The sequence below is a fragment of the Hyla sarda genome, chromosome 9 (assembly GCF_029499605.1).
Source record: "Hyla sarda isolate aHylSar1 chromosome 9, aHylSar1.hap1, whole genome shotgun sequence".
Classification (NCBI taxonomy): domain Eukaryota; kingdom Metazoa; phylum Chordata; class Amphibia; order Anura; family Hylidae; genus Hyla; species Hyla sarda.
This window is the reverse complement of record NC_079197.1, coordinates 170,664,081-170,691,904: the sequence shown is the minus strand read 5'-3', so window position 1 is coordinate 170,691,904 and position 27,824 is coordinate 170,664,081. Positions and strand designations below refer to the sequence as shown.

Here is a 27,824-nt window from a genome sequence, read left to right as displayed (position 1 = left end):
TTGCTACATATGTGCAGACTTTAAATGTCCATCAATCAGTGTCTATGAAGTTACTAGGAGCTTGTTACCACTAGTTCCTACTCAGATAGAAATAATTTTTATACGTCATCCACGTTTGCATTTGATGTATAGTTTCTGTGTAATCCATAACCGGTTCTGTGCTCTCTGCAGGTTTCCATTCCTACCAGGTGATGTACGGCTGTGAGCTGAGAGATGACGGCAGTATCTTGGGGTACGAGCAGCACGGATATGATGGTACAGATTTCCTATACCTGGACACACGGACGTGGACATATATCCCCACCATGGCCCAAGCTCAGATCACCACGGAGAAAATCAATAGTCCAGAGATACAAGCGGGGAAGAATTGCAAACATTATCTGGAGAATGAATGTATTGAAGCTCTGAAGAAATACGTCAAGTATGGGAGAGAAGATCTGGAGAGGAGAGGTACCATAACACTTATCTCAGCACCGTTGATCACTATTTATCTGGTTCTTATGATTACCGTGTTTCTCCGAAAATAAGACCGGGTCTTATATAAATTTTAGTCACCAAAAACACACTAGGGCTTATTTTCAGGGTAGGGCTTATTTATTTATGGTACCGTATGTACATTGAACAACATTTAACGGTATTTACCCCCCCCATCATTATCATGTGATGGGCACAGGTCTGCCCCCCAACATCACCCCCCCCCCCCCCCCCCCCCGCCGGTTTATCAGCCCAGCGCTGCACCCCACATCGGGGGACTAATCGTATGTCACCAGCGAGCGCTGCTTCTCTCCCCCCCCCCCCCCCTGCCAAATAATTATCAGCCGCTGCGCTGTACTTTGTATTCCTATGCCTGGGCTGCAAATATTTAAAACTTTAACTTACCTTCGTCCTCCGTTCCCGCGTTGCTAAGGAACCGGCCTCATGGTCCCTCCGCTGTTCTTGCTGCGGTCCTGGGGACGGGAACGTCACAGAGCTTTCAGCCTATCACCGGCCGCAGCGATGTCCCGCCTCGGCCGATGATAGGCTGAGCCCGCTGTCATGTAAGAAGCCGGCCGACTCCTTACATGACAATGCGCTCAGCCTATCATCGGCAGAGGCGGGACATCGCTGCGGCCGGTGATAGGCTGAAGGCTCTGAGACATCACAACACCAGGAAGCAGCAAGAGCAGCGGAGGACAGTGAGGCCGGTTCCTTAGCAACGGGGGAACGGAGGACAAAGGTAAGTTAAAGTTTGTTTTTTAATATTTGCAGCCCGGGCATTGCCTAGGTCAGTGGTCTTCAACCTACGGACCTCCAGATGTTGCAAAACTACAACTCCCAGCATGCCCGGACAGCCGTTGGCTGTCCGGGCATGCTGGGAGTTGTAGTTTTGCAACATCTGGAGGTCCGCAGGTTGAAGACCACTGGCCTAGGTCTTATTTTTGGGGTAGGGCTTATATTGCAGCCCGCCCCGATAATACAGCTAGGGCTTATTTTCGGGGTAGGGTGTAAATAGCAGATATTTCTGTAGGAGACAGTGAAGGTTGTTGTAACCTTCATTGTTCTAGAGACAATTCAAGTCTGTGGCTAACACAGCAAATAAAAGGTTGTTATTTAACTTGGTATCTGTAGAAATAAAGTTGGGACTTTGACAATAGTAGGCTAAAAATCGGTGGCGTCTTAAAGGGATGGTTCATTAAAGGGTACCTCTCATCAACAAAAACTTTTGATATATTATAGATTAATGTATGCAGAATAACTTTACAATTGCATGTTATTAAAAAATATGCTTCTTTCTATTTAATTTTCCACTTTGAAGAAATGACCACTAGGGGTCTCCCTACCAGTCCTGGCAGCAAGCATTTCAGACTCATGCTGGAGTCCTAAACACTACGAGCTGCCAGTCTGCTTTGTTCACAAAGGAGAACACTCAGAGCTGCCAGCCTGCTTTGTTCACAGCCTGTTTGGCTGTGAACAAAGCAGGCTGGCAGCTCTGAGTGTTTAGGACTCCAGCATGAGTCAGAAATGCTTGCTGACAGGACTGATCGGGAAAAATACAATAGAAAGAAGCATATTTTTCATTAACATGCTATTGGAAAGTTATTCAACATTCATTAATCTAAAATATATCAAAAGTTTATTTGACGAGAGGTACCCTTTAACCCCTTAAGGACTCAGCCCATTTTGGCCTTAAGGACTCAATTTAATTTTTACATTTTCATTTTTTCCTCCTCGCCTTCTAAAAATCATAACTCTTTTATATTTTCATGCACAGACTACTATGAGGGCTTGTTTTTTGCGCGACCAGTTGTCCTTTGTAATGACATCACTCATTATATCAAAAAATGTATGGCGCAACCAAAAAACCCTATTTTTGTGGGGAAATTAAAAAGAAAAACGCAATTTTGCTAATTTTGGAAGGTTTCGTTTTCACGCTGTACAATTTATGGTAAAAATGACATGTGTTCTTTATTCTGAGGGTCAATACGATTAAAATGATACCCATTATTACATACTTTTATATTACTGTTGTGCTTAAAAAAAAATCACAAACTTTTTAACCAAATTAGTACGTTTATAATCCCTTTATTTTGATGACCTCTAACTTTTTTATTTTTCCGTATAAGTGGCGGTATGGGGGCTCATTTTTTGCGCCATGATCTGTACTTTTTTTTGATACCACATTTGCATATAAAAAACTTTTAATACATTTTTTATCATTTTTTTAAAATAAAATGTATTAAAAAAAGTAGCAATTTTGGACTTTTTTTTTTTCGTTCACGCCGTTCACCGTACAGGATCATTAACATTTTATTTTAATAGTTCGGACATTTACGCACGCGGCGATACCAAATATGTCTATAAAATTTATTTTTTACGCCTTTTGGGGGTAAAATAGGAAAAAACGGACGTTTTACTTTTTTTATTGGGGGAGGGGATTTTTCACTTTTTTTTTACTTTTACTTTGACATTTTGAAAATTTTTTTTTTACACTTGAATAGTCCCCATAGGGGACTATTCATAGCAATACCATGATTGCTAATACTGATCTGTTCTATGTATAGGACATAGAACAGATCAGTGTTATCGGCTATCTTCTGTTCTGGTCTGCTCGATCTCAGACCAGAGCAGGAGACGCCGGGAGCCGGAAGGAGGAAGGAGAGGGGACCTCCGTGCGGCGTTCTGAATGATCGGATCCCCGCCGCAGCGCTGCGGGCGATCCGATCATGCATTCAAATCGCGCACTGCCGCAGATGCCGGGATCTGTATTGATCCCGGCACCTGAGGGGTTAATGGCGGACGCTCGCGAGATCGCGGGCGTCGGCCATTGCCGGCGGGTCCCTGGCTGCGATCAGCAGCCGGGATCAGCCGCGCATGACAGGGGCATCGCTCCGATGCCCGCGGTTATGCACAGGACATAAATGTACGTCCTGGTGCGTTAAGTACCACCTCACCAGGACGTACATTTACGTCGTGCGTCCTTAAGGGGTTAAAGAAGAACTTCAACCAAATGAAATTACTTTTTATATAGCTGCACATGTTAAAGTTATAGAACTTTGTAATGTACAAGTGTAATCTTTGCTGAGCACATACCCAGTTTCTCTCAGCTTTTCGTGCAGGCAGGAATTCCAATAGATCTGATCACTAGGGTCTACCTGTAGATGACAGCTCAGAGAGCCGAGAGCACTTCAGTGTGCAGTGTGTGATTGTCCCTGATTGGCTGAGGCACACACACCTCCCTCATCTACTGTATATGCACTGCTCACTCTCTGAAGGCAGCGCCTCCCTGCAGCTCACACAGGAAACAAGCACAGGGGCTCATGCTTTGTGTCGTTTTTTGCTTGACTGAATTTTCAAAGGCTGTCCTTTGGGGTCCGATTTTGAAACAAATCATCTGGGATGCCTTGTGGAGTCATGGTGGATATCTCCTTTAATTATTGCATTTCTCTGTTAAGTTAGCTTCACACTGCGTTTTTGCTTCCGTTTAACATATATGTTTTATACCCTTGATACAATAAAAAAAATTAAAAAATGCTCTAGATGTCTAGATGTTGCTCAGTTGATTTCTTTGGAACGTCCAACTTATGGGTACGTTCACACATACATATTTTGCTGAATAAATTTCATAGCTGATTTTGCAACCCATTGACTAGTGGGGGAATTTAACATGGCCGCTGTATCTCGCGCTGGTCTAAAGTTAGACCTAACTAAAAAAGTCTAAAAAAGTTATTTTTTTCTGTTGTATCTGCTGGCCCCTTAATAAATCTGCCTGTGCAATGCCAGGGCCGTACACTGTACAGGGAAACCTATGGTAGCTCCAAGCTCTGACGGGCTGCTGTTGCCACACCCCTTGATACCGCACCCAGCGCACTTTTTTAACGTGCCTAAATGGCAGAAATATTTTGATAAATTCCCCCAGGTGACTTTATGCAAATATAGGCAATATTGGTTCACAGCATTATAGCTTCTACATTTATCCCCAGATATATACAAAGTTATGCCTATATATCACCTAAAACCAAACTCAACAGGAATATACAGTAATTTGCAAAATAATAGCAAAGTGGCATGAGAAAAAAACAGGTATAATACACCGTAATGTCAAATTCCCAAGCAAAGTAACCAAAGCAAAGTTACCAAATAAAAAAGTTAATCAAGAAATAAAATATTTAATTTTGTACAAACATAATCAAAATAAAAATTAAGAAATGGAGGAAATTCATACCTCACAAAAAAAATTACATTATCTCCGATAAATTATAGCAATAAATAAATGTTGCACAAATAGGAAGTGTGACTCCCAACATGCCTAAAACACAGCTAAAGTCTAATAAAGTTGATATAGTGAGGACCAACTTATATGTGCGTCCATATTAGGGATCGGCCGATAATCACGATTTTGGGCATTATCGGTATCGGCAATTACCTTGCCAATAAGCCGATAATGCCCCGCCCCCCGCACCTCCCCCACCGCACCGCGACCGATACCCCCCCGACCCGCTGCACCGCGACCGCCCCCCCGACCCACCGCGTCGCACCCCCCACCGTAGTGCTGGGCGGTATACCGGTATGGATTTTTGCCCATACCGCTATACCGGTCGGGCCCCTCCCCCACCCTCCGAGTCAATAAAAAAAAATTTCACTTACCCGTAATGGGGGTGGTCCGGGCCATCCTTCCTTCCTGTAGTGTCCGGCGGCATTCCGGGTGGAGGGTGAACCGGTCCGGGCTGTCCTTCTCCGGGGTTCATCTTCTCCACTCTGGGCAGGCTCCGGCCTACTACGCTGCATAGACGCCGCTACGCCGTGACGTCAGGTGCGTCGCTGCGCACGGGCGTCACTGCGCAGCGGCGTCTATGCAGCGTACTAGGCCGGAGCCTGCCCGGAGTGGAGATGATGACCCCCGGAGAAGAAGGACAGCCCGGACCGGTTCACCCTCCACCCGGAATGCCGCCGGACACTACAGGAAGGATGGATGGCCCGGACCCCCGGACAGGTAGGGGGAGAGAAGAAGGTGGTGACGGCGGCCTATGGCACCGCAAAAGCCACTGCAGTGCATTGATTTAAAGCGCCCGCTTTAAATCAATGATCTGCAGCGGTGTCGAGGGGGGATAAATAGCTGATAACTTATACCGGAATATGTAATGGTGCAATACATACAACCCTAACAAACAATAACAAACAATGTACAAACAATACAAGGTAGAGCCCTGCATCAGGACTGGGATCCCGCAGGACGCAATAAAGCACTTGCAGGTGTGGGTGGTAATGAGTTTGTTGTGGGCAGGAGCGAGTAGTCACAGAACACACAGCAGGTTCTGAAATGCCACAAAGGGGTGATGAAATGGCACGAGATGGGGGGTACTATCTAAAAAAGCTGTGACATAATGTTTGTGGGAGCGGACAGGATTATACATACATGGAGTGGAACAGGCGTCAGAAACCCAGTGGGAGCTGGATTAAGAAAACAGTCCCACCCAGGGCTCTAATGCAAGCTGTACCCATGTGGGACATTAGTAGCAAAAGAAGTTATGGGGTGGCGATCAGTGCAACACGTTACAGCCTTGGGGCCTTCTTCTCCCAGCAGAAGGCTCCATTGCTGAAATGTGTTGCAGTGGTTTGTTAATAATGGGTCCGTTCGTGATTGTTCTTGCAATAGTTGTGATACTTTTATACTACACCCCAGTCCTTCTATATGCCTTCAGGGTACACAAGGGAACATTAAGTCGTATTATAGACCTGTGATTGATGCATAGTGTTAAAGTGTTTTAACTTGTAAGTGCCATAATAAAGAGGGTTCTGGAGTATAATCTTACATTTTTTGGGAGGTACAGTCTATTTTATATTCTTTATATATGCAGGAGAGAAGATAGCAACCACCTCGGTAAGACTGTGTGTCCATTAATTCAACACTAGGTGGTATTCATGCGTGAACAAGTTCCAATTGTATAAATAGGTCAAATTCCTATGCCTAATGCCCCCAGACTTGGGCACAGGGGACCTCTACACAGTGGATATGGTATCCCATTAACTATATCACAGAACTAGAGTTACTTCTGTACAGTATTGTCATGTTTAATATTTCCCAACCTGTAAAAGTAGAATGGAAATTCTGTCACCATCTCCATTGTGTTCTCCCTTGTAATATAATAATTCTAAAAACTTCAATCTTGCAGGTTCTCAGAATGGGAATAATAATAATTATCTGGGGAAACTTTCATATTAAAGGAAAACTGTCACATGTTTGCTCCTGCGCTAACCACAGGTACTGATGGATAGTGCGGGAGACGCTGATTCCAATGATCCCTACCTTGCCCGGATCCGCCCGGCCGTTCGCCCGCAATCTTAGTTTTATTATATGTGGAAATCTTGCTGTAACTGGCATGGGTGGGGCTTCTGCAGGTTAACTGGCACTGACCTCAGCGCCGCCCTTCTGCAGCGCCGCCTGCTTATGAATATTCATCCCCCCTCCCTCCAGCTCTCCCTCTCTTCGCAGCTCCTAACTGGAGGGAGGGGGGATGAATATTCATAAGCGGTGCTGACGTCTGTGCCAGTTAACCTGCAGAAGCCCCGCCCGGGCAAGGTAGGGCTCATAGGAATCAGCGTCTCCCGCACTATCCATCAGTACCTGTGGATAGTGCGGGAGCAAACATGTGACATGTAGCACTTTTAATGTTTATTATATGTTATACAGGGGGCTCTTCTGATCGTACAGACCACCAGAGAGGAGGATACATCAGATCTGGGAGGACATTTATATTCTCTTCTTTTTCCCTCTCAGTTCGGCCAGAGGTAAAGGTATCCGGTCAGGAAGGCGATGGGATTCTGACTCTTCATTGCCAGGCGTACGGATTTCATCCTAAACCAGTGGATGTGAAGTGGATGAAGAACGGGGTGGACGACCTCCCCACATATCAGACCACACATGTCCTCCCCAATCCTGACGGCACCTATCAGATCCGGGTCACTGCGGAAGTGATCCCCAAAGAGGGCGACAGCTACTCCTGTTATGTGGATCACAGCAGCCTGGGGGAGGAGCCGCTCCTTGTCAAATGGGGTGAGTTGTATCCATACTGGGGGGATGACAAGTGGAAGACTATGGGATATGTCATGACTGGTGATCACTATTTTTCTCCTTGTCTTCTTTTTTGTCTTCTCTACCGCTCCTGAGTAAGAGGGATCGAGAACAATCCCGTGTATGATGGAGAGCGGTGTATTGTACAGCCATGGCCGCCTCACCGCATGTAGCTACATGTATTCTATAGGGGTCACCAGACAGGACATCAGGGAGTTGAAAACAACCTGAAGTACCTCAGTCTAGTACACATAAAGGATACATTTCATGCAGCAGAATTTTTATATGATTGTTTTACTGTAGATTTTATTCCTTGCAGTGCAAACGCTAAAATCTGCTGCAAAAATCTGAGCCAAAAACACAAGAGTTCTGCATACAGCATCAAGCAACTTCAGCATGAATTAATAATATGCAATGAAACATTAAAACATAATAAATAAGGGAACCACTTATTGTATTTAAAATGATGCCCTTTTATTTCTACTTATCGCCTTCAACAACAAATTGTGGAACTGGTTTCTCCTATTAAATACACACAGGGGTACAATGCTGAACCAATATAGGGAACATGTAACATTATACTAAAACGCAGAGAGAAAGAACACAAAAGAACAAAGCAGTCAAAAATACCCAATCCTACTGCTCAACGGCAGCGGATAATGTGGCAAATGGATTGGAGAGAAAAAAAGGGTGAAATGAGCGCTACAGTATTACTATACAAGTACTCTTCACCACAACAGATACATAAGATAGGTCGACTTTATTGAGTTGGACACTCGGTTTGGGCACGCACATACGCCTTTCTCAAGTCCACTGTCCAACAACTCTCGGCATTTCTTGGGGCTTCCATGTGCATTTGTTTTGGTGAGGAGTACTTGTACTATAATACAGTAATGCTCATTAGACCTTCTCTTTCTATCCAATCCATTTGAGATACTTGGATGTATGATATCCTGGGGGTGTACGTGATCCTGATCTTTGTTACAATTTGCCTGAATGAGTGTGAATGAGGGTGTATTAAACTGACACTAGCACATTACTGTAAATTTGTGGAATTATCCCCAAAAATCCTCAAGGAATCCACAAGGTCTTTACATACCCTAAGGAGGAGTTACAAGAAGAAAGATAAATCCAGATCCTGCACATGTGACACCATTACACTATACATATGTCATTACTACAGCGGATGGGACTGTGAATCCTGATACATGAAGCTCTCAGTATAATCTACACATCACATTTACTTTTCTGTTCTCTAACCAGAACCTGCAAAGCCGAGTTCCTGGGTCATCCCTGTGGTCCTAGTTGTGGTGGTCATCGCTCTTCTTGGTGTTGGCATTGGAGGATTTCTCCTATATAGAAGTAAGTGTCAGTAATGCAGCTTCTTCTCCTCCAGACCAGGATATAAAGGATATTCAATGAATTGTTCAGAATATTGTTCATCCGCAGCTCCTTCCCATGTGGTGCTCTACAGAGATCAGCCCTAGAGATTCCCATTGATCAGTAGTGATCTGTCATTGATCTCTTCTATCATGGCAGATGTATGGCGTCCTGGGACAATGCTGGGAATCCAGGACCATCTCACTGAATCCTGGACTAGTTCTGTTATGTAGATGAGGAGTCAGGAGCCGCACAAAAGAGTCTTGTGGGCTGCATGTGACCCCCTAGGTATAGTATATAGAATCAGTGAAGTGTATAGCAGCCCTGATATAGAATACATACTATGTTGTATACACATTACTGATCCTTTATAATGCACATAGTGGCCCAGATTTACTAAGTCTGCAAGTGAGGCTGAGAGGAACCTGACCCTCAGAGGAGAATTGTACTCTGGAGGCTGCAGCCTCAAAAAAGTGACAAGTGCCCGTGGTGTGAGGTAACACCTAAAAAGGTTTGTTTTGGTTGAGCGGCTGGTAGTAAGCCACTTGTATAGTGAGAGCCAGTTGGGCTCATTCAGCCCGGAGATAATCTGGGCAGAGATCCCATCTGTAGCGGGCACCAGCAGAACAAGCTGCGCCAGGACCGCTCAGAAATGCGCCATAAATGTACTGCTCCATAGATAACAATGCATTTCCAAGCACAATCTGCCAAAAGAATGAACATGTTCATTCTTTTGGCAGATTCTGGGGTCTGAAATTTCTGTGGCAGAACGCTCACCGCAGAAATTCCGTAGTGTAAATGGCGAAGCAGAATCTCATTGAAAACAATAGGAGGCTGTTGCACTGTATTTTCCACAGCGGATCTAAAGTGTGGAATTCTGCTCGGAAAATATGTAGTGTGAATGGGCCCTTAAAGTGTTCAGTTACTGCTGGATTTTGTTGCATTCGGTGCCAATGTGAATACAGCTGTATATATTTTGTTTTTGGACAATAAATTGCATGAGAAGCCCTTTATCTGAACTGCGTCACCGTCTCTGATGTTTTATACCACTTGCTAAAACCCCACTATATATATATATATATATATATATATATATATATATATATCTATCTATCTATCTATCTCTATCGATCGATCGATCGATCGATCGATCGATCGATAGATACACATACACACACACACAATACAGCGCACGTCCCCTTCACAATATGGAACCAGTGATAATAGATTCTTCCAGTTTCTGCTCCTAATTCTCTTCTCTGCCTTTTTTTTCAGAAAAGAAACAAGACTACAAAGCGACCAGCAGTGAGTATTCATCATATACGGCTGAGATGTCACTGGTTATGGATAATGAGAGAATAGGGATGTATATAGTGTAATCTCTGTATATAAGAGGATATGACTGGGATGTATATAGTGTAATCTCTGTATATGAGGAGGATGTGACTGGGATGTATATAGTGTAATCTCTGTATATGAGGAGAGGATGTGACTGGGATGTTTATAGTGTAATCTCTGTATATAAGAGGATGTGACTGGGATGTATATAGTGTAATCTCTGTATATGAGGAGGATGTGACTGGGATGTATATAGTGTAATCTCTGTATATATGAGGAGGATGTGACTGGGATGTATATAGTGTAATCTCTGTATATGAGGAGAGGATGTGACTGGGATGTATATAGTGTAATCTCTGTATATGAGGAGGATGTGACTGGGATGTATATAGTGTAATCTCTGTATATGAGGAGAGGATGTGACTGGGATGTTTATAGTGTAATCTCTGTATATGAGAGGATGTGACTGGGATGTATATAGTGTAATCTCTGTATATATGAGGAGGATGTGACTGGGATGTATATAGTGTAATCTCTGTATATGAGGAGAGGATGTGACTGGGATGTATATAGTGTAATCTCTGTATATGAGGAGGATGTGACTGGGATGTATATAGTGTAATCTCTGTATATGAGGAGGATGTGACTGGGATGTATATAGTGTAATCTCTGTATATGAGGAGAGGATGTGACTGGGATGTATATAGTGTAATCTCTGTATATGAGGAGGATGTGACTGGGATGTATATAGTGTAATCTCTGTATATGAGGAGGATGTGACTGGGATGTATATAGTGTAATCTCTGTATATGAGAGGATGTGACTGGGATGTATATAGTGTAATCTCTGTATATGAGGAGGATGTGACTGGGATGTATATAGTGTAATCTCTGTATATGAGGGGAGGATGTGACTGGGATGTATATAGTGTAATCTCTGTATATGAGAGGATGTGACTGGGATGTATATAGTGTAATCTCTGTATATGAGGAGGATGTGACTGGGATGTATATAGTGTAATCTCTGTATATGAGGGGATGTGACTGGGATGTATATAGTGTAATCCCTGTATATGAGGAGGATGTGACTGGGATGTATATAGTGTAATCTCTGTATATGAGAGGATGTGACTGGGATATATATAGTGTAATCTCTGTATATGAGGAGGATGTGACTGTGATGTATATAGTGTAATCTCTGTATATGAGGGGAGGGTGTGACTAGGATGTATATAGTGTAATCCCTGTATATGAGAGGATGTGACTGGGATGTATATAGTGTAATCTCTGTATATGAGAGGATGTGACTGGGATGTATATAGTGTAATCTCTGTATATGAGGGGAGGGTGTGACTGGGATGTATATAGTGTAATCTCTGTATATGAGAGGAGGATGTGACTGGGATGTATATAGTGTAATCTCTGTATATGAGGAGGATGTGACTGGGATGTATATAGTGTAATCTCTGTATATGAGAGGATGTGACTGGGATGTATATAGTGTAATCTCTGTATATGAGAGGAGGATGTGACTGGGATGTATATAGTGTAATCTCTGTATATGAGAGGAGGATGTGACTGGGATGTATATAGTGTAATCTCTGTATATGAGGAGAGGATGTGACTGGGATGTATATAGTGTAATCTCTGTATATGAGGGGAGGATGTGACTGGGATGTATATAGTGTAATCTCTGTATATGAGAGGATGTGACTGGGATGTATATAGTGTAATCTCTGTATATGAGGAGGATGTGACTGGGATGTATATAGTGTAATCTCTGTATATGAGGGGATGTGACTGGGATGTATATAGTGTAATCCCTGTATATGAGGAGGATGTGACTGGGATGTATATAGTGTAATCTCTGTATATGAGAGGATGTGACTGGGATGTATATAGTGTAATCTCTGTATATGAGGAGGATGTGACTGTGATGTATATAGTGTAATCTCTGTATATGAGGGGAGGGTGTGACTAGGATGTATATAGTGTAATCCCTGTATATGAGAGGATGTGACTGGGATGTATATAGTGTAATCTCTGTATATGAGGGGAGGGTGTGACTGGGATGTATATAGTGTAATCTCTGTATATGAGAGGAGGATGTGACTGGGATGTATATAGTGTAATCTCTGTATATGAGGAGGATGTGACTGGGATGTATATAGTGTAATCTCTGTATATGAGAGGATGTGACTGGGATGTATATAGTGTAATCTCTGTATATGAGAGGAGGATGTGACTGGGATGTATATAGTGTAATCTCTGTATATGAGAGGAGGATGTGACTGGGATGTATATAGTGTAATCTCTGTATATGAGGAGAGGATGTGACTGGGATGTATATAGTGTAATCTCTGTATATGAGGGGAGGATGTGACTGGGATGTATATAGTGTAATCTCTGTATATATGAGGAGGATGTGACTGGGATGTATATAGTGTAATCTCTGTATATGAGAGGATGTGACTGGGATGTATATAGTGTAATCCCTGTATATGAGAGGATGTGACTGGGATGTATATAGTGTAATCTCTGTATATATGAGGAGGATGTGACTGGGATGTATATAGTGTAATCTCTGTATATGAGAGGATGTGACTGGGATGTATATAGTGTAATCTCTGTATATGAGAGGATGTGACTGGGATGTATATAGTGTAATCTCTGTATATATGAGGAGGATGTGACTGGGATGTATATAGTGTAATCTCTGTATATGAGAGGATGTGACTGGGATGTATATAGTGTAATCTCTGTATATGAGGAGGATGTGACTAGGATCTATATAGTGTAATCTCTGTATATGAGAGGATGTGACTGGGATGTATATAGTGTAATCTCTGTATATGAGGAGGATGTGACTGGGATGTATATAGTGTAATCTCTGTATATGAGAGGATGTGACTGGGATGTATATAGTGTAATCTCTGTATATATGAGGAGGATGTGACTGGGATGTATATAGTGTAATCTCTGTATATCAGGAGGATGTGACTGGGATGTATATAGTGTAATCTCTCTATATGAGAGGATGTGACTGGGATGTATATAGTGTAATCTCTGTATATGAGGGGAGGATGTGACTGGGATGTATATAGTGTAATCTCTGTATATATGAGGAGGATGTGACTGGGATGTATATAGTGTAATCTCTGTATATATGAGGAGGATGTGACTGGGATGTATATAGTGTAATCTCTGTATATGAGGAGGATGTGACTGGGATGTATATAGTGTAATCTCTGTATATGAGGAGGATGTGACTGGGATGTATATAGTGTAATCTCTGTATATGAGGAGAGGATGTGACTGGGATGTATATAGTGTAATCTCTGTATATGAGGGGAGGATGTGACTGGGATGTATATAGTGTAATCTCTGTATATATGAGAGGATGTGACTGGGATGTATATAGTGTAATCTCTGTATATGAGGAGGATGTGACTGGGATGTATATAGTGTAATCTCTGTATATGAGGAGGATGTGACTGGGATGTATATAGTGTAATCTCTGTATATGAGGAGGATGTGACTGGGATGTATATAGTGTAATCTCTGTATATGAGGAGAGGATGTGACTGGGATGTATATAGTGTAATCTCTGTATATAAGAGGATGTGACTGGGATGTATATAGTGTAATCTCTGTATATGAGGAGGATGTGACTGGGATGTATATAGTGTAATCTCTGTATATATGAGGAGGATGTGACTGGGATGTATATAGTGTAATCTCTGTATATGAGGGGAGGATGTGACTGGGATGTATATAGTGTAATCTCTGTATATAAGAGGATGTGACTGGGATGTATATAGTGTAATCTCTGTATATGAGGAGGATGTGACTGGGATGTATATAGTGTAATCTCTGTATATGAGGAGGATGTGACTGGGATGTATATAGTGTAATCTCTGTATATGAGAGGATGTGACTGGGATGTATATAGTGTAATCTCTGTATATGAGAGGAGGATGTGACTGAGATGTATATAGTGTAATCTCTGTATATGAGGAGGATGTGACTGGGATGTATATAGTGTAATCTCTGTATATGAGGAGGATGTGACTGGGATGTATATAGTGTAATCTCTGTATATGAGAGGAGGATGTGACTGGGATGTATATAGTGTAATCTCTGTATATGAGAGGATGTGACTGGGATGTATATAGTGTAATCTCTGTATATGAGGAGGATGTGACTGGGATGTATAAAGTGTAATCTCTGTATATGAGGATAGGGTTGCCACCTTTCCCTCAGAAAAATACCGGTCATGGGTGTGGCTATGTGGGGGTGGAGCTACAAAAGGGGAGGGGCCAGATTGCACAGGGGCTGAGGGATCAGGGGTTTAAGAAATGGCATGGGGGATGGGAGGGGGGTTTAAGAAATGGCATAGGGGTTTGGAGGGATACAATATATATGCGGGGGGAGTTTTCCTATATCGCACAAAAAAATTTACATTTAGAGAATACCTACCAAAACCCTATTTATGCCAGCGGCGGCGGTAGTGGTGGTGCGCGACAGCAACGCTGGCTCTCTCTGATGACGAGTGACGTCCCCCTGCGCAACGTCAGATAAACAGGCTAATCAGACAGTATCACACATGACAGATTTAGATGCACAGGCTCAGCAGACAGTATCACACATAACAGGATTAGATACACAGGCTCAGCAGACAGTATCACACATGACAGATTTAGATGCACAGGCTCAGCAGACAGTATCACACATAACAGGATTAGATACACAGGCTCAGCAGACAGTATCGCACATGACAGATTTAGATGCACAGGCTCAGCAGATAGTATCCCACATAACAGGATTAGATACACAGGCTCAGCAGACAGTATCACACATGACAGATTTAGATGCACAGGCTCAGCAGACAGTATCGCACATGACAGATATAGATACACAGGCTCAGCAGATAGTATCCCACATGACAGATTTGGATATACAGGCTCAGCTCACAGTATCACACATGACAGGATTAGATACACAGGCTCAGCAGACAGTATCGCACATGACAGGATTAGATACAGAGCGCAGCAGATAGTTTCACACATTAAATCAGTGTTTCCCAACCAGGATGCCTCCAGCTATTGCAAAACTACAACTCCCAGCATGCCCGGACAGCCAAAGGCTGTCTGGGCATGCTGGGAGTAATAGTTTTGCAACAGCTGGAGGCACCCTGGTTGGGAAACACTGCATTAAATACACAATTTTGCAGAGAGGTCTCACCAGTCTCTTGTCTTCACTTTCTCCTTTCCCCGGGCGGCTCCAGGTTAAGGAATGTCCGGGGTTGAGGAGGAATGGGGTGGGCAATTATTTATCCCATGGGGCCACATGAGAAACTAAAAATATTGTGGAGGGCCGGGTAGTTTTTCCCCAGATTAGGCAGCATAGTTGTCCCCCAGATCAGGCAGCATAGTTGTCCCCCAGATCAGGCAGCATAGTTGTCCCCCAGATTAGGCAGCATAGTTGTCCCCCAGATCAGGCAGCATAGTTGTCCCCCAGATCAGGCAGCATAGTTGTCCCCCAGATTAGGCAGCATAGTTGTCCCCCAGATTAGGCAGCATAGTTGTCCCCCAGATTAGGCAGCATAGTTGTCCCCCAGATTAGGCAGCATAGTTGTCCCCCAGATTAGGCAGCATAGTTGTCCCCCAGATTAGGCAGCATAGTTGTCCCCCAGATTAGGCAGTTTACCCCCCCCCCCCCCCCCCCCTACACACACACACATATATACACAGACACATAGAGACACAGACACAGACACATATATACAGACACATATAAACACAGACACATATATACACAGACACATATATACACACAGACACATATATACACACAGACACATATATACACACAGACACATATATACACAGACACATATATACACAGACACATATATACACAGACACATATATACACACAGACACATATATACACACAGACACATATATACACAGACATATATACACACACACATATATACACAGACACATATATACACACAGACACATATATACACAGACACATATATACACAGACATATATACACACACACACACACATATATACACACACACATATATACACAGACACATATATACACACACACATATATACACAGACACATATATACACACACACATATATACACAGACACTCACCCGCCCTGCGCAGCAGATGGAGACAGAATACACGGCCTCTCCCCTCCCTGCTCTGCCTATGGAGGGTTGTAAGACTGCACGGGGCAGAGGGAAGGCGGGGGAGGGGGAGAGAGGAGACAGGAGGTCACGCCCCCTCCCCAGCACTGTACAGTCTCTTCCTGTCATCGCACAGAGCTCTCCCTGTCACAGGCTGGTGGTGTCAGACCTGGGCATTGTACGGCCGGTCATGAAAGCAGTGTTCTTCTGGGGATGCTGCTCCGTCCGCCCCTGTCAGTGAATGAAAAATACCGGCCATTGCATGGCCGGTATTTTTCATCCAAACTTACCGGCACAGCCCGGAATGTAGATGAAAATACCGGCAGGGTGGCAACCCTATATGAGGAGGATGTGACTGGGATGTATATAGTGTAATCCCTATATATGAGGAGGATGTGACTGGGATGTATATAGTGTAATCTCAGTATATGAGAGGATGTGACTGGGATGTATATAGTGTAATCTCTGTATATGAGGAGGATGTGACTGGGATGTATATAGTGTAATCTCTGTATATGAGGGGATGTGACTGGGATGTATATAGTGTAATCTCTGTATATGAGAGGATGTGACTGGGATGTATATAGTGTAATCTCTGTATATGAGGAGGATGTGACTGGGATGTATATAGTGTAATCTCTGTATATGAGAGGATGTGACTGGGATGTATATAGTGTAATCTCTGTATATGAGGAGGATGTGACTGGGATGTATATAGTGTAATCTCTGTATATGAGGGGATGTGACTGGGATGTATATAGTGTAATCTCTGTATATGAGGAGGATGTGACTGGGATGTATATAGTGTAATCTCTGTATATGAGAGGATGTGACTGGGATGTATATAGTGTAATCTCTGTATATGAGGAGGATGTGACTGGGATGTATATAGTGTAATCTCTGTATATGAGAGGATGTGACTGGGATGTATATAGTGTAATCTCTGTATATGAGGAGGATGTGACTGGGATGTATATAGTGTAATCTCTGTATATGAGGGGATGTGACTGGGATGTATATAGTGTAATCTCTGTATATGAGGAGGATGTGACTGGGATGTATATAGTGTAATCTCTGTATATGAGGGGAGGATGTGACTGGGATGTATATAGTGTAATCTCTGTATATGAGAGGATGTGACTGGGATGTATATAGTGTAATCTCTGTATATGAGGGGAGGATGTGACTGGGATGTATATAGTGTAATCTCTGTATATGAGGGGAGGATGTGACTGGGATGTATATAGTGTAATCTCTGTATATGAGAGGATGTGACTGGGATGTATATAGTGTAATCTCTGTATATGAGGAGGATGTGACTGGGATGTATATAGTGTAATCTCTGTATATGAGGGGAGGATGTGACTGGGATGTATATAGTGTAATCTCTGTATATGAGAGGATGTGACTGGGATGTATATAGTGTAATCTCTGTATATGAGGGGAGGATGTGACTGGGATGTATATAGTGTAATCTCTGTATATGAGGGGAGGATGTGACTGGGATGTATATAGTGTAATCTCTGTATATGAGAGGATGTGACTGGGATGTATATAGTGTAATCTCTGTATATGAGGAGGATGTGACTGGGATGTATATAGTGTAATCTCTGTATATATGAGGAGGATGTGACTGGGATGTATATAGTGTAATCTCTGTATATGAGGGGAGGATGTGACTGGGATGTATATAGTGTAATCTCTGTATATAAGAGGATGTGACTGGGATGTATATAGTGTAATCTCTGTATATAAGAGGATGTGACTGGGATGTATATAGTGTAATCTCTGTATATATGAGGAGGATGTGACTGGGATGTATATAGTGTAATCTCTGTATATGAGAGGATGTGACTGGGATGTATATAGTGTAATCTCTGTATATGAGGAGGATGTGACTGGGATGTATACAGTGTAATCTCTGTATATGAGGAGGATGTGACTGGGATGTATATAGTGTAATCTCTGTATATGAGGAGGATGTGACTGGGATGTATATAGTGTAATCTCTGTATATGAGGAGGATGTGACTGGGATGTATATAGTGTAATCTCTGTATATGAGAGGATGTGACTGGGATGTATATAGTGTAATCTCTGTATATGAGGAGGATGTGACTGGGATGTATATAGTGTAATCTCTGTATATGAGGGGAGGATGTGACTGGGATGTATATAGTGTAATCTCTGTATATGAGGAGGATGTGACTGGGATGTATATAGTGTAATCTCTGTATATGAGGGGAGGATGTGACTGGGATGTATATAGTGTAATCTCTGTATATATGAGGAGGATGTGACTGGGATGTATATAGTGTAATCTCTGTATATATGAGGAGGATGTGACTGGGATGTATATAGTGTAATCTCTGTATATGAGGAGGATGTAACTGGGATGTATATAGTGTAATCCCTGTATATGAGAGGATGTGACTGGGATGTATATAGTGTAATCTCTGTATATGAGGAGGATGTGACTGGGATGTATATAGTGTAATCTCTGTATATGAGGAGGATGCGACTGGGATGTATATAGTGTAATCTCTGTATATGAGGAGGATGTGACTGGGATGTATATAGTGTAATCTCTGTATATGAGGAGGATGTGACTGGGATGTATATAGTGTAATCTCTGTATATGAGGAGGATGCGACTGGGATGTATATAGTGTAATCTCTGTATATGAGGAGGATGTGACTGGGATGTATATAGTGTAATCTCTGTATATATGAGGAGGATGTGACTGGGATGTATATAGTGTAATCTCTGTATATGAGAGTATGTGACTGGGATGTATATAGTATAATCTCTGTATATGAGAGGATGTGACTGGGATGTATATAGTGTAATCTCTGTATATGAGAGGATGTGACTGGGATGTATATAGTGTAATCTCTGTATATAAGAGGATGTGACTGGGATGTATATAGTATAATCTCTGTATATGAGGAGGATGTGACTGGGATGTATATAGTGTAATCTCTGTATATGAGGAGGATGTGACTGGGATGTATATAGTGTAATCTCTGTATATGAGGAGGATGTGACTGGGATGTATATAGTGTAATCTCTGTATATGAGGAGGATGTGACTGGGATGTATATAGTGTAATCTCTGTATATGAGGAGGATGTGACTGGGATGTATATAGTGTAATTTCTGTATATGAGGAGGATGTAACTGGGATGTATATAGTGTAATCCCTGTATATGAGAGGATGTGACTGGGATGTATATAGTGTAATCTCTGTATATGAGGAGGATGTGACTGGGATGTATATAGTGTAATCTCTGTATATGAGGAGGATGCGACTGGGATGTATATAGTGTAATCTCTGTATATGAGGAGGATGTGACTGGGATGTATATAGTGTAATCTCTGTATATGAGGAGGATGTGACTGGGATGTATATAGTGTAATCTCTGTATATGAGGAGGATGCGACTGGGATGTATATAGTGTAATCTCTGTATATGAGGAGGATGTGACTGGGATGTATATAGTGTAATCTCTGTATATATGAGGAGGATGTGACTGGGATGTATATAGTGTAATCTCTGTATATGAGAGTATGTGACTGGGATGTATATAGTATAATCTCTGTATATGAGAGGATGTGACTGGGATGTATATAGTGTAATCTCTGTATATGAGAGGATGTGACTGGGATGTATATAGTGTAATCTCTGTATATAAGAGGATGTGACTGGGATGTATATAGTATAATCTCTGTATATGAGGAGGATGTGACTGGGATGTATATAGTGTAATCTCTGTATATGAGGAGGATGTGACTGGGATGTATATAGTGTAATCTCTGTATATGAGGAGGATGTGACTGGGATGTATATAGTGTAATCTCTGTATATGAGAGGATGTGACTGGGATGTATATAGTGTAATCCCTATATATGAGGAGGATGTGACTGGGATGTATATAGTGTAATCTCTGTATATGAGAGGATGTGACTGGGATGTATATAGTGTAATCTCTGTATATGAGGAGGATGTGACTGGGATGTATATAGTGTAATCCCTATATATGAGGAGGATGTGACTGGGATGTATATAGTGTAATCTCTGTATATGAGAGGATGTGACTGGGATGTATATAGTGTAATCTCTGTATATGAGGAGGATGTGACTGGGATATATATAGTGTAATCTCTGTATATGAGGAGGATGTGACTGGGATGTATATAGTGTAATCTCTGTATATGAGGGGAGGGTGTGACTGGGATGTATATAGTGTAATCTCTGTATATATGAGGAGGATGTGACTGGGATGTATATAGTGTAATCTCTGTATATGAGGGGAGGGTGTGACTGGGATATATATAGTGTAATCTCTGTATATGAGGAGGATGTGACTGGGATGTATATAGTGTAATCTCTGTATATGAGGGGAGGGTGTGACTGGGATGTATATAGTGTAATCTCTGTATATATGAGGAGGATGTGACTGGGATGTATATAGTGTAATCTCTGTATATGAGAGGATGTGACTGGGATGTATATAGTGTAATCTCTGTATATGAGGAGGATGTGACTGGGATGTATATAGTGTAATCTCTGTATATGAGAGGATGTGACTGGGATGTATATAGTGTAATCTCTGTATATGAGGAGGATGTGACTGGGATGTATATAGTGTAATCTCTGTATATGAGGAGGATGTGACTGGGATGTATATAGTGTAATCTCTGTATATAAGAGGATGTGACTGGGATGTATATAGTGTAATCTCTGTATATGAGGAGGATGTGACTGGGATGTATATAGTGTAATCTCTGTATATATGAGGAGGATGTGACTGGGATGTATATAGTGTAATCTCTGTATATGAGAGGATGTGACTGGGATGTATATAGTGTAATCTCTGTATATGAGGAGGATGTGACTGGGATGTATATAGTGTAATCTCTGTATATGAGGAGGATGTGACTGGGATGTATATAGTGTAATCCCTGTATATGAGAGGATGTGACTGGGATGTATATAGTGTAATCTCTGTATATGAGAGGATGTGACTGGGATGTATATAGTGTAATCTCTGTATATGAGGAGGATGTGACTGGGATGTATATAGTGTAATCTCTGTATATGAGAGGATGTGACTGGGATGTATATAGTGTAATCTCTGTATATGAGGATGATGTGACTGGGATGTATATAGTGTAATCTCTGTATATGAGGATGATGTGACTGGGATGTATATAGTGTAATCTCTGTATATGAGAGGATGTGACTGGGATGTATATAGTGTAATCTCTGTATATGAGGAGAGGATGTGACTGGGATGTATATAGTGTAATCTCTGTATATGAGGAGGATGTGACTGGGATGTATATAGTGTAATCCCTGTATATGAGAGGATGTGACTGGGATGTATATAGTGTAATCTCTGTATATGAGGAGGATGTGACTGGGATGTATATAGTGTAATCTCTGTATATGAGGAGGATGTGACTGGTATGTATATAGTGTAATCTCTGTATATGAGGAGGATGTGACTGGGATGTATATAGTGTAATCTCTGTATATGAGGAGGATGTGACTGGGATGTATATAGTGTAATCTCTGTATATGAGGAGGATGTGACTGGGATGTATATAGTGTAATCTCTGTATATGAGGAGGATGTGACTGGGATGTATATAGTGTAATCTCTGTATATGAGAGGAGGATGTGACTGGGATGTATATAGTGTAATCTCTGTATATGAGAGGAGGATGTGACTGGGATGTATATAGTGTAATCTCTGTATATGAAAGGATGTGACTGGGATGTATATAGTGTAATCTCTGTATATGAGGAGGATGTGACTGGGATGTATATAGTGTAATCTCTGTATATGAGAGGAGGATGTGACTGGGATGTATATAGTGTAATCTCTGTATATGAGAGGAGGATGTGACTGGGATGTATATAGTGTAATCTCTGTATATGAGGAGGATGTGACTGGGATGTATATAGTGTAATCTCTGTATATATGAGGAGGATGTGACTGGGATGTATATAGTGTAATCTCTGTATATGAGGAGGATGTGACTGGGATGTATATAGTGTAATCTCTGTATATGAGGAGGATGTGACTGGGATGTATATAGTGTAATCTCTGTATATGAGGAGGATGTGACTGGGATGTATATAGTGTAATCTCTGTATATGAGAGGAGTATGTGACTGGGATGTATATAGTGTAATCTCTGTATTTGAGAGGATGTGACTGGGATGTATATAGTGTAATCTCTGTATATGAGGAGGATGTGACTGGGATGTATATTGTGTAATCTCTGTATATGAGAGGAGGATGTGACTGGGATGTATATAGTGTAATCTCTGTATATGAGAGGATGTGACTGGGATGTATATAGTGTAATCTCTGTATATGAGAGGAGGATGTGACTGGGATGTATACAGTGTAATCTCTGTATATGAGAGGAGGATGTGACTGGGATGTATATAGTGTAATCTCTGTATATGATAGGATGTGACTGGGATGTATATAGTGTAATCTCTGTATATGAGGAGGATGTGACTGGGATGTATATAGTGTAATCTCTGTATATGAGGAGGATGTGACTGGGATATATATAGTGTAATCTCTGTATATGAGGAGGATGTGACTGGGATGTATATAGTGTAATCTCTGTATATGAGGAGAGGATGTGACTGGGATGTACATAGTGTAATCTCTGTATATGAGGAGGATGTGACTGGGATGTATATAGTGTAATCTCTGTATATGAGGAGAGGATGTGACTGGGATGTATATAGTGTAATCTCTGTATATGAGGGGAGGATGTGACTGGGATGTATATAGTGTAATCTCTGTATATGAGGAGAGGATGTGACTGGGATGTATATAGTGTAATCTCTGTATATGAGGGGAGGATGTGACTGGGATGTATATAGTGTAATCTCTGTATATATGAGGAGGATGTGACTGGGATGTATATAGTGTAATCTCTGTATATGAGGGGAGGATGTGACTGGGATGTATATAGTGTAATCTCTGTATATGAGGGGAGGATGTGACTGGGATGTATATAGTGTAATCTCTGTATATATGAGGAGGATGTGACTGAGATGTATATAGTGTAATCTCTGTATATATGAGGAGGATGTGACTGGGATGTATATAGTGTAATCTCTGTATATGAGAAGGATGTGACTGAGATGTATATAGTGTAATCTCTGTATATGAGGAGGATGTGACTGGGATGTATATAGTGTAATCTCTGTATATATGAGGAGGATGTGACTGGGATGTATATAGTGTAATCTCTGTATATGAGGAGGATGTGACTGGGATGTATATAGTGTAATCTCTGTATATAAGAGGAGGATGTGACTGGGATGTATATAGTGTAATCTCTGTATATTAGGAGAATGTGACTGGGATGTATATAGTGTAATCTCTGTATATGAGGAGGATGTGACTGGGATGTATATAGTGTAATCTCTGTATATGAGGGGAGGATGTGACTGGGATGTATATAGTGTAATCTCTGTATATGAGGAGGATGTGACTGGGATGTATATAGTGTAATCTCTGTATATGAGGAGAGGATGTGACTGGGATGTATATAGTGTAATCTCTGTATATATGAGGAGGATGTGACTAGGATGTATATAGTGTAATCTCTGTATATGAGGAGGATGTGACTGGGATGTATATAGTGTAATCTCTGTATATGAGGAGAGGATGTGACTGGGATGTATATAGTGTAATCTCTGTATATGAGGAGAGGATGTGAATGGGATGTATATAGTGTAATCTCTGTATATGAGGGGAGGATGTGACTGGGATGTATATAGTGTAATCCCTGTATATGAGAGGAGGTGACTGGGATGTATATAGTGTAATCTCTCTATATGAGAGGATGTGACTGGGATGTATATAGTGTAATCTCTGTATATGAGAGGATGTGACTGGGATGTATATAGTGTAATCTCTGTATATGAGGAGGATGTGACTGGGATGTATATAGTGTAATCTCTGTATATGAGAGGATGTGACTGGGATGTATATAGTGTAATCTCTGTATATGAGAGGATGTGACTGGGATGTATATAGTGTAATCTCTGTATATGAGGAGGATGTGACTGGGATGTATATAGTGTAATCTCTGTATATGAGGAGAGGATGTGACTGGGATGTATATAGTGTAATCTCTGTATATGAGGAGGATGTGACTGGGATGTATATAGTGTAATCTCTGTATATGAGGAGGATGTGACTGGGATGTATATAGTGTAATCTCTGTATATGAGGAGGATGTGACTGGGATGTATATAGTGTAATCTCTGTATATGAGAGGAGGATGTGACTGGGAGGTATATAGTGTAATCTCTGTATATGAGGAGAGGATGTGACTGGGATGTATATAGTGTAATGTCTGTATATGAGGAGAGGATGTGACTGGGATGTATATAGTGTAATCTCTGTATATGAGAGGATGTGACTGGGATGTATATAGTGTAATCTCTGTATATGAGAGGATGTGACTGGGATGTATATAGTGTAATCTCTGTATATGAGGAGGATGTGACTGGGATGTATATAGTGTAATGTCTGTATATGAGGAGGATGTGACTGGGATGTATATAGTGTAATCTCTGTATATGAGGAGGATGTGACTGGGATGTATATAGTGTAATCTCTGTATATGAAGGGAGGATGTGACTGGGATGTATATAGTGTAATCTGTATATGAGGAGGATGTGACTGGGATGTATATAGTGTAATCTCTGTATATGAGGAGGATGTGACTGGGATGTATATAGTGTAATCTCTGTATATGAGAGGAGGATGTGACTGGGATGTATATAGTGTAATCTCTGTATATAAGGAGGATGTGACTGGGATGTATATAGTGTAATCTCTGTATATGAGAGGAGGATGTGACTGGGATGTATATAGTGTAATCTCTGTATATGAGGGGAGGATGTGACTGGGATGTATATAGTGTAATGTCTGTATATGAGAGGAGGATGTGACTAGGATGTATATAGTGTAATCTCTGTATATGAGGAGGATGTGACTGGGATGTATATAGTGTAATCTCTGTATATGAGGAGAGGATGTGACTGTGATGTATATAGTGTAATCTCTGTATATGAGGAGGATGTGACTGGGATGTATATAGTGTAATCTCTGTATATGAGAGGATGTGACTGGGATGTATATAGTGTAATCTCTGTATATGAGGAGGATGTGACTGGGATGTATATAGTGTAATCTCTGTATATGAGGGGAGGATGTGTCTGGGATGTATATAGTGTAATCTCTGTATATGAGGAGAGGATGTGACTGGATGTATATAGTGTAATCTCTGTATATGAGAGGATGTATATAGTGTAATGTCTGTATATGAGGAGGATGTGACTGGGATGTATATAGTGTAATCTCTGTATATGATAGGATGTGACTGGGATGTATATAGTGTAATCTCTGTATATGAGGAGGATGTGACTGGGATGTATATAGTGTAATCTCTGTATATGAGAGGAGGATGTGACTGGGATGTATATAGTGTAATCTCTGTATATGAGGAGGATGTGACTGGGATGTATACAGTGTAATCTCTGTATATGAGGAGGATGTGACTGGGATGTATATAGTGTAATCTCTGTATATGAGAGGATGTGACTGGGATGTATATAGTGTAATCTCTGTATATGAGAGGATGTGACTGGGATGTATATAGTGTAATCTCTGTATATGAGGAGAGGATGTGACTGGGATGTATATAGTGTAATCTCTGTAATATGAGGAGGATGTTGACTGGGATGTATATAGTGTAATCTCTGTATATATGAGGAGGATGTGACTGGGATGTATATAGTGTAATCTCTGTATATGAGAGAGGATGTGACTGGGATGTATATAGTGTAATCTCTGTATGTGAGAGGATGTGACTGGGATGTATATAGTGTAATCTCTGTATATGAGGGAGGATGTGACTGGGATGTATATAGTGTAATCTCTGTATATGAGGAGGATGTGACTGGGATGTATATAGTGTAATCTCTGTATATGAGGGGAAGATGTGACTGGGATGTATATAGTGTAATCTCTGTATATGAGGAGGATGTGACTGGGATGTATATAGTGTAATCTCTGTATATGAGGAGGATGTGACTGGGATGTATATAGTGTAATCTCTGTATATGAGGAGGATGTGACTGGGATGTATATAGTGTAATCTCTGTATATGAGAGGATGTGACTGGGATGTATATAGTGTAATCTCTGTATATGAGGAGAGGATGTGACTGGGGATGTATATAGTGTAATCTCTATATGAGAGGATGTGACTAGGATGTATATAGTGTAATCTCTGTATATGAGGAGGATGTGACTGGGATGTATATAGTGTAATCTCTGTATATGAGAGGATGTGACTGGGATGTATATAGTGTAATCTCTGTATATGAGGAGAGGATGTGACTGGGATGTATATAGTGTAATCTCTGTCATATGAGGAGGATGTGACTGGGATGTATATAGTGTAATCTCTGTATATGAGGAGGATGTGACTGGGATGTATATAGTGTAATCTCTGTATATGAGGAGGATGTGACTGGGATGTATATAGTGTAATCTCTGTATATGAGGAGGATGTGACTGGGATGTATATAGTGTAATCTCTGTATATGAGGAGGATGTGACTGGGATGTATATAGTGTAATCTCTGTATATGAGGGGAGGATGTGACTGGGATGTATATAGTGTAATCTCTGTATATGAGGAGGATGTGACTGGGATGTATATAGTGTAATCTCTGTATATGAGGGGAGGATGTGACTGGGATGTATATAGTGTAATCTCTGTATATGAGGAGGATGTGACTGGGATGTATATAGTGTAATCTCTGTATATGAGGAGGATGTGACTGGGATGTATATAGTGTAATCTCTGTATATGAGGAGGATGTGACTGGGATGTATATAGTGTAATCTCTGTATATGAGAGGAGGATGTGACTGGGATGTATATAGTGTAATCTCTGTATATGAGGAGGATGTGACTGGGATGTATATAGTGTAATCTCTGTATATGAGGAGGATGTGACTGGGATGTATATAGTGTAATCTCTGTATATGAGGAGAGGATGTGACTGGGATGTATATAGTGTAATTTCTGTATATGAGGAGGATGTGACTGGGATGTATATAGTGTAATCTCTGTATATGAGGAGAGGATGTGACTGGGATGTATATAGTGTAATCTCTGTATATGAGGAGGATGTGACTGGGATGTATATAGTGTAATCTCTGTATATGAGAGGAGGATGTGACTGGGATGTATATAGTGTAATCTCTGTATATGAGAGGATGTA

At 41.4% G+C, this 27,824-nt stretch overlaps 1 protein-coding gene across 1 annotated transcript in view; it reads left to right on the top strand.

Annotated features, from left to right (window-relative positions):
* The window catches only part of LOC130290971 (class I histocompatibility antigen, F10 alpha chain-like), an 89,520-nt gene that overhangs the window by 26,466 nt on the left and 35,230 nt on the right, over positions 1-27,824 (top strand). Inside the window, exons 3-6 of the mRNA XM_056539257.1 lie at positions 172-450; positions 7,256-7,531; positions 8,813-8,911; positions 10,205-10,234. Of these exons, the coding sequence (XP_056395232.1) occupies positions 172-450; positions 7,256-7,531; positions 8,813-8,911; positions 10,205-10,234 (684 nt within the window). The remainder of the gene's footprint in view (positions 1-171; positions 451-7,255; positions 7,532-8,812; positions 8,912-10,204; positions 10,235-27,824) is intronic.